Here is a 14,714-nt window from a genome sequence, read left to right on the forward strand (position 1 = left end):
TGGTGTGGGCTATCTCTCGATTGTTTTCCCTCTTCTTCTTCCCAGCAGACGTTTTCAGCACCGCCACCCTGCACGCACAAATCCCCCAAGGACTGCTCAATTTGCCCTTGTTTTGGTTGCCGCGTTCTCGTTCACTGTGCTTCACTGAGGTTGCCTGTGCGTGGCGTTTCCGCATGGAAGCATCCCCGCAACCTTTGTGCATTTAACTCCTGAGGAGCCGAAGTTGCACCGGCTCCTGGCTGCACTGCACTTCCTCTCTGCGTTGTGTTTTACTTTTGCTGCTCTGAGGTTCAGGGTGCAGTGTCATGGTTCCCCCGTATTAACAACCATGAGTCTGAAAGAGATTTGTTTTATATGCTCATAAACAGTTAACCCGAGCTTGTGAATTTTGCCTCATAATTTTGAACTGCTAATCTACCAATTTTACCACACCAATGCACCTCATCTACATATTTATCACAAGATAAAGCGTTCACCATTCAGAGAACCTTTTTTAAATCTTTCCTGTATTTTTCATGGGTGGCCCAAAGGGAATTAAACCCCCAACATGGCAATATGGACGCCTTATATTACACAACCAGGTCAGGCTACCAGATCATTATAATTGTTAGCAACAGATCTTATAGCGTGACATTTTGAATTGAAGCCTTGTATTAGGTGTGTCTTTGTAAGAAGAATAACAGAAAGAAACTGATTGAATACAACTATATTTAGTTGTATATATCATCGATCTATTTTAGCTGGAATACATCTTATTTACATGTGTGTGTATATATATCTATATATATATATATATATGTATATATATTCAAATTAATACTTTCAAACAGGTGCGCTTGTAAATATAGGGCAGAGCATATTGAAGCTCAACGTGATGGTTTGACTCATGATGATGATGATGATGATGAGAGGTCACAACTAGAGTTCACAGTTTTTTAAATATTTGATTTACCCCTTCACCCCTGTTTGTGTACTAATACCTCAGCACTATTTACGACCAAGTTGTGTTCCCCGTTTTGTTTGGACTGCAATTAAAAATCAGCCAATTGGAACAGCCGGAAGGAGGGCTCGTGCGCCCGGAGCAAGGCTGGCGAGTCCTGCCAATCACACCCCGGGTAACCAATCAACGGGGACGCACGGGGTAAACATCCGTGCGTCGTCGGGCTTGGAAGGGGGGGAGGAGGGGGGGGGGGGGAGGGGGCGGGACTACACTGCCTGTCAGGGAGAGAGAGAGAGACACAGAGAGAGAGGTGGAGAGAGAGAACAAGCGAATGAGAGAAGAGGCTTGCAAGCAGCGCCGTACGCTGTTATACTGGATTGTACTTCATCGGGAGTTTGCGGTTTGGCAGGTTTATATACATCAAAACAGAACAAAGAGATAGGCTCTACAGTGCTATAAAAGAAGAGAGAGAAAAGAATAAAGCGAGGGAGAAATCTCGGCGACTGAATTACAAAATAACTGAGGACACTGCCAATGTTTTTCACATCCAAAGGGGACATAAACCTGGACTTTGTACATTGTGGACAATTTGCAAGGCTTTTTGTTTTTTGCGAGCACCAAAAGTTTGTATGGGACAACGCTTTTTTTCCCCTGTATATTTGAATTAATGCTCGCAATTTCATCGCAGTGCAAAACTTTCTACACGGACTGCACATGCTTTCAAAGGGCTTTTGAAAACCTGGATTTTTATTCGCCGATATCCATGCTCAACTAGAATGCTGTAAATACATGCGGATTTTATTCAGTTTTCTCCCATCGCTTTTAGGCTTTTTTGCGTTTTTACGCGCGTCGATGGTAGTGCCAAAAACCTACTCATACTTTTAAAGTTTGAATAATTCATGAGATACAATTTGCCTGCTCGAAAGAAGTGACTGTAAAAAGGGAGGGGGGTTATCCACAAACATATTCATAAGGGTTGACGGAATGGCCACCGCGGCTTCCAATCCTTATCTGCCCAGCAATAACATCTTATCGTCCGGCTCCATCGTGCACTCTGACTCTGGAGGTGGCATGCAGCCGGGCAGTGCTGCGGTTACCTCGGTGTCTGGGGTCTACAGGGGAGACCCCTCAGTCAAGATGGTACAGAGTGACTTTATGCAAGGCGCAATGGCAGCGAGCAACGGGGGACACATGCTGAGCCATGCCCACCAGTGGGTGACATCCCTCCCGCACGCCGCAGCGGCCGCAGCAGCAGCCGCGGTTGCTGCAGCTGAAGCCGGATCACCATGGTCGTCGAGTCCTGTCGGGATGACGGGCAGCCCCCAGCAGCAGGACGTGAAAAACTCCGGCAGAGACGATCTGCACACGGGCACTGCTCTGCACCACAGGCCCCCTCACTTAGCCCCACATCAGACTCACGCCGGGGCTTGGGGGAGCACGACTGCCGCTCACATTAACTCCATATCCGGGGGACAGCAGCAGCAGCAGTCGCTGATCTACTCCCAGCCGGGAGGGTTCACTGTGAACGGGATGCTGAGTCCGGGGAGCCAGAGCCTGGTGCACCCGGGCTTGGTGAGGGGGGACACCCCGGATCTGGACCACGGCAGCCACCACCACCACCATCACCACCAGCAGCATCACCAGCACCAGCACCACGGCGGCGTCAACAGCCACGACCCGCACTCGGACGACGACACGCCGACCTCGGACGACCTGGAGCAGTTCGCCAAGCAGTTCAAACAGCGGAGGATCAAACTGGGCTTTACGCAGGCGGACGTCGGCTTGGCTTTGGGCACCCTGTACGGGAACGTTTTCTCTCAGACAACCATTTGCAGATTCGAGGCTCTGCAGCTCAGCTTCAAAAACATGTGCAAGCTCAAGCCTTTGTTAAACAAGTGGCTCGAGGAGGCAGACTCGACTACCGGCAGCCCCACCAGCATCGACAAGATCGCGGCGCAGGGGAGGAAGCGAAAGAAGCGCACATCCATCGAAGTCAGCGTCAAGGGGGCTTTGGAGAGCCACTTCCTAAAATGCCCCAAACCCTCGGCCCAGGAGATCACCGGCCTGGCGGACAACTTGCAGCTGGAGAAAGAGGTGGTTAGAGTGTGGTTTTGCAATAGGAGACAGAAGGAAAAACGGATGACGCCCCCAGGAGTGGCTCAGACGCCGGAGGATGTGTACTCTCAGGTCGGCAATGTGAGTGCAGAAACACCGCCCCCCTCCATGGACTGCAAACGAATGTTCAGTGAAACATAGAACAGCACACAAGAATATTTTATATGAAATTTAACTGATTTAAAAAAGCATACAGACTGTCGCCAGGATAGCCACATTTTTTTGATACTGTGATTGTGAGGAAATATGAATGCGACTGCAAATGTGTTATCTATTTTTCACCAGAAAAAAAACAGAAAGACAGAGAAACAAACAGCAACCTTTCCCTTTTTCCTCCCAACCCCCCCTCTGAAAAACGCACCGTTAACCTTCTTCCAGGCCCTGAAATGTCTTAACCTAAAAGGTTCCTTCTGCTTTTTTCTTTCAGGGGCATTTTTTAGTAGATTACTTAAAAGATGCAAGTGAAGCGAGCGACCAGAGGGTGACAACTACAAGTTCATTCCACCAGGTAATTTTGGCGCATTAAGACACACCAAGAGGAAACCAAGTATTGTTTTTATTCTTTTTTTTCTCTCCCCCCTTCAAAAATACTCCCTCTCATTACCCTGTGTTTGATTGAAGAAACAAAGGAGCAGGCATTTTGTATATTTAGAAATGGGACTGAACCGCCTTCCCTCCTCTCCATGCCTCACAATAACAAGAGGGGGGAAACTGCAACACTATGAACAAGAGTGACATCCACGAAGCTTCCATCCTGATTTACAGCAGCTGTTTGTTTATTCTGAGGTGGACTGCATGGTTGCACTTACACACACGCGGAGGATTAGGGATATTTTTGTTTGTCACCTTGAGGCCCTCGTGAGCCCAGAAAGAAAAGACAACCTGGACCAGGACCGTCCCCGCCTGATCTCAAAGATCACCTTCTTTTTCGGAGTTCTTATTATTATTGAATGGACTTTGGCACCGTGAGTGGATTTTTCCTCCTTTTTCCCAACGAATAGAGCATAAGACATTTGAAAAGACTTCAACTGCACTTATTTGAAAAAAAAAATCTGTTGCCAAGTGTGACTGAGTGGGTGCTGTGGACACACTATTATTGCTGCCCTTTCTAAGCAGTGTTCTTTGGTAGGTTTTAATAAACAAAACTCTGTAAAGCCGGCAATATAGATCACTAGATCAGATCCTGATCTGAGTTATTTACTTTATATTTTTCATCAGAAGTACTTGTTTTAATATTTTATTCGGAATACATATGAATGATTCCAAACGGTAATTTATTTCCCCCCTTGCAGGAACTTGTGTAAGATGCTTTCCCTTTTCTTGTTTTATCTTAATTTCTTTCTTATATTTTTGTTGTTGCCCTTATTTGTTTAATTTTGTATTATCGTTTCTAAAGGAGCACAAATCATCATAAGCTGACATTGGCCGTTGTTAGGTAAGAAGGGTATATTTTGATGTGATAATTTGATTGTAATTTAATTTCAGTAGTGATTCCGTGCGAGCTGATTGAAACACAATAAATTTGTTAGAATGAAATGCAATCATCTTGTGTTTTGCGATTGATATTCTGATCGCATATTGGGCTGTTTCTTTTTAAAAAGGGGAATTACCTGTGTGCCAATTTTATTTATTTTTGCATGCAGAAGCTGATGTAGAAAATGGTGGACTATTTTGTCCCAGATGGAGTTGCGAGCTAATAATAACCTCCGTTAGAATAATACAGACAGTCTTTGTAGAGGTAAATGAAAATACTCAACCTTTAATCTAAGAATATGTTTTGTTTCAATTTACTAAAACATAAAAAGATAAATTGACGTATTATTATAGCATTTACGGTATTACGAGCTTATAAATGATTGCCTACGCTTGAATAAATGTCCACCAGCGTTGATATGATCATCCCATAACTGTGTATTACCATTTAAATGCAACATCGCGGTCAGTTGCAGGCCTGCACAATGGCTCGCCTGTTTGTTTACATCTGCTGCCTCTTGAGGCCTTAAGCAGGAGCCCGAACCTCAGCCTGCAGGCTGGACTACCGGCAATAGTTTCTGCTCAGTGGGGAGGCAGAATAGAGAGCATCGGGAATTCTGAGAGCAATTCTAACGTCCATGCTGTGCCTGACGTATAGAGCGTCGTGCGTGTTATGTAACAGTAACGTTGCAGCTTAAAGTCCAGATCCTGAATCCCATAATGCTGATAAACGCATAATTAATAGCCTGATTCATGCGCTCGTCAGTGCAATACAAAGCCACATTTATAATCTGCGAAATAATTGATTTACAGTCATTTTACATAGCGAAATTGAAGTTATTGCTGGTTGCCTTTGCAACATTATGAATGCAAGTGCTTAATAACTCCACAACTCGCAGGTGTGTTCTCCATAAGTCGGTGAGCTGGCATGTGTTGGGGATGCGGGGCAGTGGGTCACAGAGCTTATTGATTCTGTCTGTCCGCAGCCAGACTCAGCCTCCACTGCAGGTTACCGAGGACGCAGCGCTGAAGTGCTGTTTGACTCGTCGGACTGGTTTCAGATTAATATCTGGATTGTTGTTTCAGGACTTTTGACAGGCTTAGTGCGGGACAGATGGAGGAAAACCACCATCCCAAAAGGGGCTGATTGTGGGCTTGTTATGGTATTGCCTCTGAATGATATAGTTAACATTTGGGCAGTGTTATCATTTATTTATTTTACAACAGGACTATTTGAATTCTATTTTCGTCACGGCTGCAAGAGGCAAATGTGTTCCTGGGTTCCAAACTTCTTTTTTTCTTTCTTGAGCTGTCTTGCTCGCCTATTCAGCAAAACTCACAAAACGTGTCCTCTCGCTGCAGGATTTGAATTTCGCGGATGATTTCCCATACTAGTTGCTTAGCAACAATGATATAGAGAAGTGGGCATCATCTTTCTTTGTCTCCATTCGTAAAAGTGGCAGCAGAGACACGCTGTATACATGTGCAGTCCTCAAAACTTTATTATTTCCCTGCGTAATGTACACACATGTGTTGATGCCATTTGCAAGGACCTTTTCAAATGTTAGAGAAAATTGAAAATGAGTCTAAAACAACACGAGGTTGGTCTGATGTTTTGAAAATGGTTTTGAAATATCTTGCGCATCGTAGAACAAGAAGCCTTTTAAAAATAAAAGCATGTGCAGTGAGGCTCCACTTTGGCCTCGTGTTGCCAGTATGCTCATTATGCATGCAGCTCAGCGCTCCTCTCTATAAAATCCAATGCAAAGTCACATGACGCGCTAAAATAAGCCTGCGCTGCCCAACGCACAAGAGAGGAACACTTGAGGTTCCTCGCCGCTATAAGTTAGAACACACCAGTGCGGTCGCGCGTGCGGATCCCGCAGAAATACATTTTAGAGCGGCAAAACAGCTTGCGTGCTTGTGCAGAAATATCATTTGACCGAAAGGCGACAGAGGAAGAGTTTCAAATCTCATAATGGGTTTTGGTGCGCCTATTCTCCAACAGCTTTGCCTTTTTCATGGTCTTCAAAACCATGTTGGCAGAAGCATGTGTGTGTGCGTGTGCGTGTGTGCGTGCGTGTGTGTGCACCAATACGTTCAGGCCCGAGGAGCACTTTGCTTTCCCTGCTATTGATTTAGTGCGCCAGTGGCCCAAACTGGCTCGTCGCGCTACTTAAAGCTGCTCGTTGTCACCACTCTGCTCATCAAAACAAGACTTCAGCGGGGAAGTGGAATGACTCCGGATTCGTCCCATGAAATCACACTTTTAATGCCTGATTATTATTTATAACATTCCATGTGGCGCCTGTCTGCAGCGCCCTTCCGTCACTAACAAGTTGTAACCACATAGATCTAATAGAATAATATCTCATATTTGATACAGCCGTCTAAACAAATCGTAGTTTCATAATTAAACATATGTCTGGCGATTGCATTGTGGTGTGTGGTTATAGCTTTAGGCCTGCGTGCATTTAAATCATACACTTTTACATTTCTTTGCAGATATTGTATGTTTGTAGATGTGTTACAAGGCAACACCCTCAGCGTGGCATATAACCCACTTTCATTTCTTTAGATGAGATACACACGTTTATTTATACTTATATGGCTTTTTAGAAATACAAATAACTTATATGTTGTTTCTACTCTTGAGGTATGATGAAGTATGATAGCCATCACGCCTCTGTATACACTCAGGTGCAGTTACACGTGCAGACGAGATATAGTTCCACTTTGTGTCACTTAAAAAGACGAATAACTCGTGAATGCATATGGTGTGAAGCTCAAGCTGGTGGAAATGTGCAAGCTCACAATGGTTCCCCCTCAGACTGTATTTACTCCACGTGTGGAGCGCATGCATATGGATTATTCTGAGCTCTTCTCCACGGGGAGCCTCCCTCTTCCACGTCCACGCGGATTTATCTTTGCTGCAGAAAAGACGCTCAGAACATTTCCTCCTGTCTGCTTGTGACTGCTGACCTTTGATCATGATTATTACTGTTACTTTACAGTAAGTATTTATTTGCTTCAATCCTTATTGGTGCTGTGTCATGCCACCAATGCGGGTACGATGCAAAGTCTAGTTAACATTATTATTATCATTAGTATCGTTATTATTCATAATTACAATTATTATTTATTATAATGTTCTTAAGAGCATAAGCTGCAACAACATACAGCTGAGGAATTGGCGTGTTTAATTCGTTTTTGAAGTTGTTGTTTTTGACAACAGATTCATTTGGCACAATTCAGTATATATATATACATATACATATACATATATATATATATTCGTGAGTGTTTAGCCTTTAGCTTTTATTCTTCTTTATTGTTATTATTATGCAGGTTCATGTACAAATAGAAGACAGACTGACAACGGAATGACATTACATTTACGGGACACCTTTTCTCTTCTTTCAGAATATAAAAAGAAACTATAAAACCAGGACAAAGGATTATAATAGGCAAACATGTAAATATAGCATATCAAGTCGTTGTAGTGGCAGCAGAAGAAGAAGAGCAGAGAAAGAAGAGGTCGTTTTAAAATATGACGCGACTCTCGGGGGTTTCCTCTATAAATGGTGAAGGTCATGGTTTTGTGAGCGTGCAGGATGGGTAGAGGAGGGGTGATGGAGTCTGCAGCTCAGCCACACACAGGTAAAGTGCTCCAGCATCTCATCTGCCCGTCTGCATTTCAAAAGTATCTCCGCTTCTTCTCCCTCCCTCTCCCTTCTCTCCACACGCCGATTTAAACTCATATTCAACACAGGGGATTTCTTTGATTTCATTTACGCATTCATAGCCGGCAGTCGTTCATGAATATCGACCATTTTCCATTTCGACAGGTAACGCAAAGAGAGAATACACCTTTGAACTGCTGCCATATTTATTTGTAAGCCTTTAAACTGCACAAGTGCCTCGGCCTAAACAACTATAATATGAATATAATATTAGTTGTTTTAATTATGTTCTTCTTTTGATGAAACTAATTCGTTTCAGTTTGAACCGTTATAACCCCCAATAATATTCATAATATTCTTATAGACTAATTGTCTTATGGCATTGAGAAATAAGTGTGTTTTAGTAAACGTAATATGACATAAACTAAGACATATTAATACACCGGAAATGTCTATACAAATATATATTATCCCTAAATATATATATTCCTTTCTGGAACTTTCTGACTTTGGGTTTTTCATTTTATTTCTACTCTCTTGGTATCAGTGTTGTAGTACTATAGTGTACTTTATTAGCAACTATTAGTACTATAGTGTACTTTATTAGCAACTATTGCATTTCTTTATTTTCCAATGCACACACGCACACACGCAGTATAAATTGTGTTCTTTAATGGAAGTTGTTTTGGCCGGAGGAATAATCCCGCTCGTGCATGTCAGTCCGCAGTGAGCTGCGTCCGGAGAAGCACAAACAGAATACACAATAAATCAGGTGGAATTATTTGTGTGTAGATATTTCGTCAGCAGCGTGCGTGATTTATCTCAGTCGCGTTGAAATTCATCTGTGAGAGAGATATGGAGGAGAAGTTGCAGCAATAATAAACAGGCCCACGCGCAGACACTGATTTGGTTGGATACATGTTAAGTGTGATCGACGTTTGCATGATTTGCTGCTTACACAAAAGCTTCTCCTAAAAGAGCAGGACACAGTTTAGTCGATTATTTGCTGCAGTCGTTGACAGAGAAGAAGCAGCTTCAGAAAAGTAGAATCTCTAGAATAAAAGCATTCAAACCAGTGTATTCACGTCATCTTTAATCATCACCATCAACATGATTCAAACAATAATCCCTAATGATTTGATAAATGTTGTTCCCACAGTAAAATACTGCAATAATCCAGACACTGTATCCTTCCTGGTGAACCGCACAGCAGTAGAGATCTCTCCTCTCCAGTTTGCGCGACCTTACAGCGCCACCCAGTGGCCGATTGAGCCGACTCCACAATTCAACCGCTCCTGTCGCTGTCTCCCCGAGAACCAGCTGCTTTCATCAAAGTTCATTCGAAACGGTGACGCCTCGGTGTGGTTCGGATTGTGGAGATTTAGATTCTGCACGAGTTTTCAGCCACTTTGCATGTTTTTAAGTCACGTGTTGTCTTTTTAAGGGCTGTATGCAGAAATTCACAGAAAGTCTGTTTGCAAAATATTCCGTCCTGCATGAAAATGTTGCACCACAAATGAATTCAACGTCTTGTGTATTTTTTTGTAAATTTTCATTTCAGTTGTTCAGTTCTATATTTCACTTTGTGACACTTTCAGGTGATCCAATTGGGTTTTAAATAGGTTCTTCACCTGAAGAACCTGAAGAACCTATCCTTCACCTGAGGATACGTTCAACCAACTGCAAATTATTTCATGGCATTTTCTATTGGCTCAGATTGGGCTTTGAGGATACATCTGTTGGAGAAGCAATTTTCTTTTCTTAAATATCCATCCATCTATCCATCTATCTGTCCATCCATCCATCTATCCATCTATCTGTCCATCCATCCATCTATCCATCTATCTGTCCATCCATCCATCTATCCATCTATCTGTCCATCCATCCATCTATCTACCCATCTATCCAGGAGGACATGCAGATGATGCTGTAGTGAGGTCAAGTCTCATGTGTGACATTAGTGATTTCTACACATCTCTGTCCGGTGAAAATCGTGTACCTCTGTGTGGTGATTTTGAGTTCTCCAGATAAACTCAATGACCGAGTGTTCCTTCATGACTTCCTACTTCTTCAGCTAAATGAAGTTGACATGTTGGAGTTACATGGTTTTTCCTACAGGGTAGCGACAGCATGCATTTCACCCGTCACAGTTCTCATGCACACACTGTCTGATGTCATGTCACCATCTTAATTGGTTTCCTGCAGAACTCTGCTCTCAGTCTTTGTGCAGTTTCTGTCTGAGCATGTTTTATCCCGTCTCGTGCACACGTATCTCGTTCCAGCCGGGTTGAACACGTGCTCCACCGGCGCTGACGATCCCCATAAAAGACGGTCGGCCCTGCTTTATTGGTTGCTAAGGGAACCAGGAAGCTAGTTAGTGATCTTTCACATCTTCTCCTGTTGTTTATTCGTGTGGCACATGATGTTTGGAAAGTATTGTACAAAAGCTGTATTTTAGGATCGCTGTGCGTAGAAGCTACTTTGTCTGTGCTGATGGTATCTGTAAACACCCCCAAGAGTCTTCTCTCTATAAGGGAAGCATCTCTGTGCTGCATTTCAGCTGTAAAGAATAAATTACATCGTTTAGTTTAGTAAAAGCATCCAAATCTTAGCTTTCCTTTTTCCAAGCAGGAATTTTGAGATACATTTCATTCAGAAATTTAATTCGGGGCGCAACATTTCCTTGAGAAAGGAAGTGAAAGAAAAAATGAAGATAGTCAGAATAATATTCCCTTTCTCGGGACCTTGTGGCATGTGCCCATAAAGTTGTCTTTGAACAAATTGCCTGGTGATATAAGTGCAGCGTGTGATGTAAAACGTGTTGGTCCCTACCCATAATCCCTTTCCATCGAGATTTGAACCCATCAGCGCCCCTCACCCAACCGGGGCCGCGTCTCACAGCCAGAGCTCGGCTGCTTCCAAAGCCTGGTGTCAAAAAGCGGGTCAGCATTTCAAAGCACTCCGAAAATTCGTGAAAACCGCCGACGGGCCGGTGCCAACAATCGGCGTTTGTGTTGGCTCCGAGAACGATGGTACAGAAAGAGGGATTCAGAAGTTGCCAAGTAGCTTAATGACTTGGTAACCTCGACAAGTAGAAAAGAAGAAGCGATTTTTCGAAGACGTGCCAGAGATTTCTGCTCATGACCACAAACATGGACGAGGACTTCTTTCTGCAGCAGAGATACACTCTGAGGCAGATGTTAGGCTTTGAGGTAATGCACCGTTTAGCATGAGTCTGTGAACATGTACAGCTGTGCTTATGAATTAGTGTGTCTATCTGTGCCTCACTGAGGGGATTTTGTGTACTTCTGTGCGTCCTGTTCTATTCCAGCCAGCGTCCCGGGTGGTGACGGGTCTTAAGAGCAGACGGGTCGATGGTTGGGGACAGAGGCAGGGGTCGGTTGGTCCTCAGGGGTCCGCCGGTGACATCTCCTGCTGCAGCTCGCCGTCCGGCCAGCAGCTCGGGTCAGCCATCCCAGCAGGCCGTTCGCTCTGGCAGCAGTTACCAAGGTGACAGCGTGTCAGCACAGCCCCGCAGCGGCGCCGGGGGCGGGAGGGGTGAGGCGGAGGGGAGCGAGCAGGGGGCCCGATGCATCACCAGCTCTGATGGGTTTGTCAATACTGCTTAGATCCATGGGGAGCCGGGCCCGTCGCGACACACACTGGGCCTCTCCAGAGAGCTGGCACACACACACACACACACACACACACACATTTACCTGCACACAAGGGCAAGTATGCACACAAATAAGCATCCACACGTGTGTGCAACACATGCATTTCACTCCAGCATGTGCACACTTAGGTACAAACATACAAGAAAGATTTTAAAAAATCACATGCATTTGCTTACAATCATGAGGAGACTCATGCACACACATGCACTAACTAAATTAGTTCCCCCGCAAAGATTAACACCGTACAACACACGTAAGCATTCAGATCGGCATCGTGCATGAGCAGCATATGTATCTTGGCTTAGAAACACACACCATATACTTGCATACATAACCTTGGTGCAGGACACACTCGCACATTGTGTTGTTTTCTTGCATACTATCCTTAAAAACAGGATGCTGTAGTGATTAGTGTCAATTCATGGATTTTATTGGTTAACCTGGTGGGGACCTGGTTGTTCTCCACAAATGGAAAGTGGGTCCCCACAATGTCATACTTGGAGACACACACACACACCATACACTCGCACATATGCCCACATGGCAGGATTGATATTGACACATTTTTGTACATTGATATTTAAGCAAAAGAAGAAAGACGTGACGAGCATTCTCTCGTGAGCATGAACACACACACACAGCGACACACACTCCGGACGGACTGATTGTTTGACTGCACGGATGCATTCAGCTGTTGCTGCAGGAGTCGAGAGCGAGCAGATAAACAATGACTGTAGCGTGTGCTGCAGGACCAGCGAGAAAAGACAGAGAAGGGGAGAGAGGTGAAGGGAGGGAAAGCACGCTCGGGCCGTCTGATTCTGTATCTCATTAACCGAAGCGAGACGAGGATTGGAAAAGCAACATCAGCCACGTTTGGCTCAGAGCGGCTTGCAGTGGAACCATTTCTAGGCCGTGGATTTAATAGATCACCAATGATCGGCCACAGGTATTTCCAAGTTAGACATTAGACGCCCAAAATGAGATAATTTGCTAATCCACACATTTTCACCTCTGTGATTCTGAAAAGGCCCTTTGATATGTGCATGAGAGCAGGCTATGATGTTTGTTGGGATGTATGGGAGAAGGTTTACAGCTAATCTTGTGCTGCTATCTTGGTGTGGTGAGCTAGTACAGGGGCAGAAGGTGTGAGGATATACGGAGCGCTCATGATACCTCGTAGGCTCGATGTCCAATCCTCTTAGCAAGAGAGAGTTGAGCTGAGCCTCCCCAGAGAAGTCTTTTTCATTAAAACTATGATGTCAATGTTTAATGCCTGAGGAGGGAGAGCAGAGAGGTACGCACATGTAGCCTCGGCAGAGCTTATTTGCTGCTAATGCCAGAGCACTGCTGTCACTTTCTCCTGCTTGTTTTGAAACTAACAACAATTTTCCACAGCAAACCTGAGCTTTGTAGCAAATGCCTGATTCAAACAATTCCACGTGCGGCTCCTAAATGCCAAACGCGACGTACACATCGGCAAACACACAGGTTGCTTGCACTCAAACACCATTCCAATGGCTTCCGCTGCCGTTTAAAAGCTTTGCGTGCTGAAATAAAAGTAATTAATTGGTGTTATACACCAAGGACATAATTATCTTTTCCAGTAACTGGCACATATTTAATGACCAGTAATTGTTCCCCGAGCCTTGTTCAAAAGTGTTGCGCGCCAGACAGTTCTGATATATTATACACTAATCCTGCACTTGATACTCAGTCAATTAGGAAATGTGTGTCAAAGAGCAATCATGTAAACAGCATCGTGGAACACACACACATCCTTGTGAGGCACGACGCCTACGTGGGCCTTCGTCGATGTCCGCACACACACATCTGTCTCACTGCCTAACCTGCACTTTGTTCTCCTCCTCAGGGTACAACTCCCTGCCTATGCCATTCCTTCCCAAGGTGTTAATGCCTGCCAGATTGGAGGAAAGTAATTTGAGATCATTTCGCAACAAGGGCCACAGATACTGATTAACACGGGGGCTACTTTCTGGCCAAGTGGCGCGGTCCCGTTTAAGAAAGCGTCGGGAGCTGAATTGACTCCCCTGTGCCTTGGGGTGTGTGGGGCCAGAGGCTTCAGAGGGGCCCTTGAACATGAGAACAGGGTTTAATAAGTAAACAGAAGAGGCAGAGAACAGTGCTTCTGATCAGGGCTTATTTGCCCAGCCGAGCCCCTGCTACGCGCCGCTAGCTGATTAGCTCTGCCGATTGTACCTTGTAATTGCAGTGCCTTGACCCCCTCGAGGCAAATATTAGATTTTAGCGGTTTAACCTTTCCAGTCGTCAGAGCGGGGTAAATTGCCCAACCAGATGTTAAGGAGCCCAGCGGTAGTCTGCAGCCCTTCTGATCAGCAGGGGGGGGGGGGGGCTCGCAGATTGAACCTTTTCTTTTTAATGTTGTCTCAATTTCCTCCTGCCTTTCAAGCTGATTTCTCGCGACGGTTTCCTTCCCCAAGAAATGCTCCGACTCCAACCCTCATCCCCTCCTCTGATGTCGGGTTACAAGCAAGACGTATTATTGAAAATCAGTCCAGTCAGTGTCATTAGTGGGGGACAAATGATCAATGAAAAGATCAATGGTAGATATTAACCCAGCAACTAGTCCCTCAGTTCAATCACTCCAGCAATCTGTCACCTGGTGATGTGCAGCACATCGATTGAACAGGTCTTTTTTCTTAATGGTACAGGAGGAAATGCAACTTATTTACATGTAAAGCATTGTACTCCCTTAAAATGCACCAAATGTTTATGCAGAAAATAGAAGAAAACAGCTGTTACTGTTATTATTAGACTCATTCGGACTCAGAAGATTCCCTTCTAAGT

The 14,714-nt window shown here is 44.5% G+C and overlaps 1 protein-coding gene across 3 annotated transcripts; it reads left to right on the top strand.

Annotated features, from left to right (window-relative positions):
* Window positions 1-1,888: 1,888 nt before the first annotated feature.
* pou3f3b (POU class 3 homeobox 3b) lies at window positions 1,889-3,790 on the top strand (the record flags this gene model as incomplete). 3 transcript variants are annotated; one of them, XM_079296296.1, is made up of 3 exons in its annotated part: window positions 1,925-3,136; window positions 3,483-3,563; window positions 3,677-3,790. In XM_079296296.1, 3 exons carry the CDS (start codon window positions 1,925-1,927, stop codon window positions 3,788-3,790), a joined length of 1,407 nt encoding a protein of 468 aa, XP_079152422.1. The 3 variants fall into 3 exon arrangements, with proteins under 3 accessions (XP_079152424.1, XP_079152422.1, XP_079152423.1); XM_079296298.1 differs by lacking the exon at window positions 3,677-3,790 and having other exon boundaries at window positions 1,889-3,127; window positions 3,483-3,633; XM_079296297.1 differs by lacking the exon at window positions 3,677-3,790 and having other exon boundaries at window positions 3,483-3,633.
* Between the last annotated feature and the right edge of the window lie 10,924 nt (window positions 3,791-14,714).

The sequence above is a fragment of the Melanostigma gelatinosum genome (genome assembly GCF_949748355.1).
Source record: "Melanostigma gelatinosum genome assembly, chromosome: 24".
NCBI lineage: Eukaryota > Metazoa > Chordata > Actinopteri > Perciformes > Zoarcidae > Melanostigma > Melanostigma gelatinosum.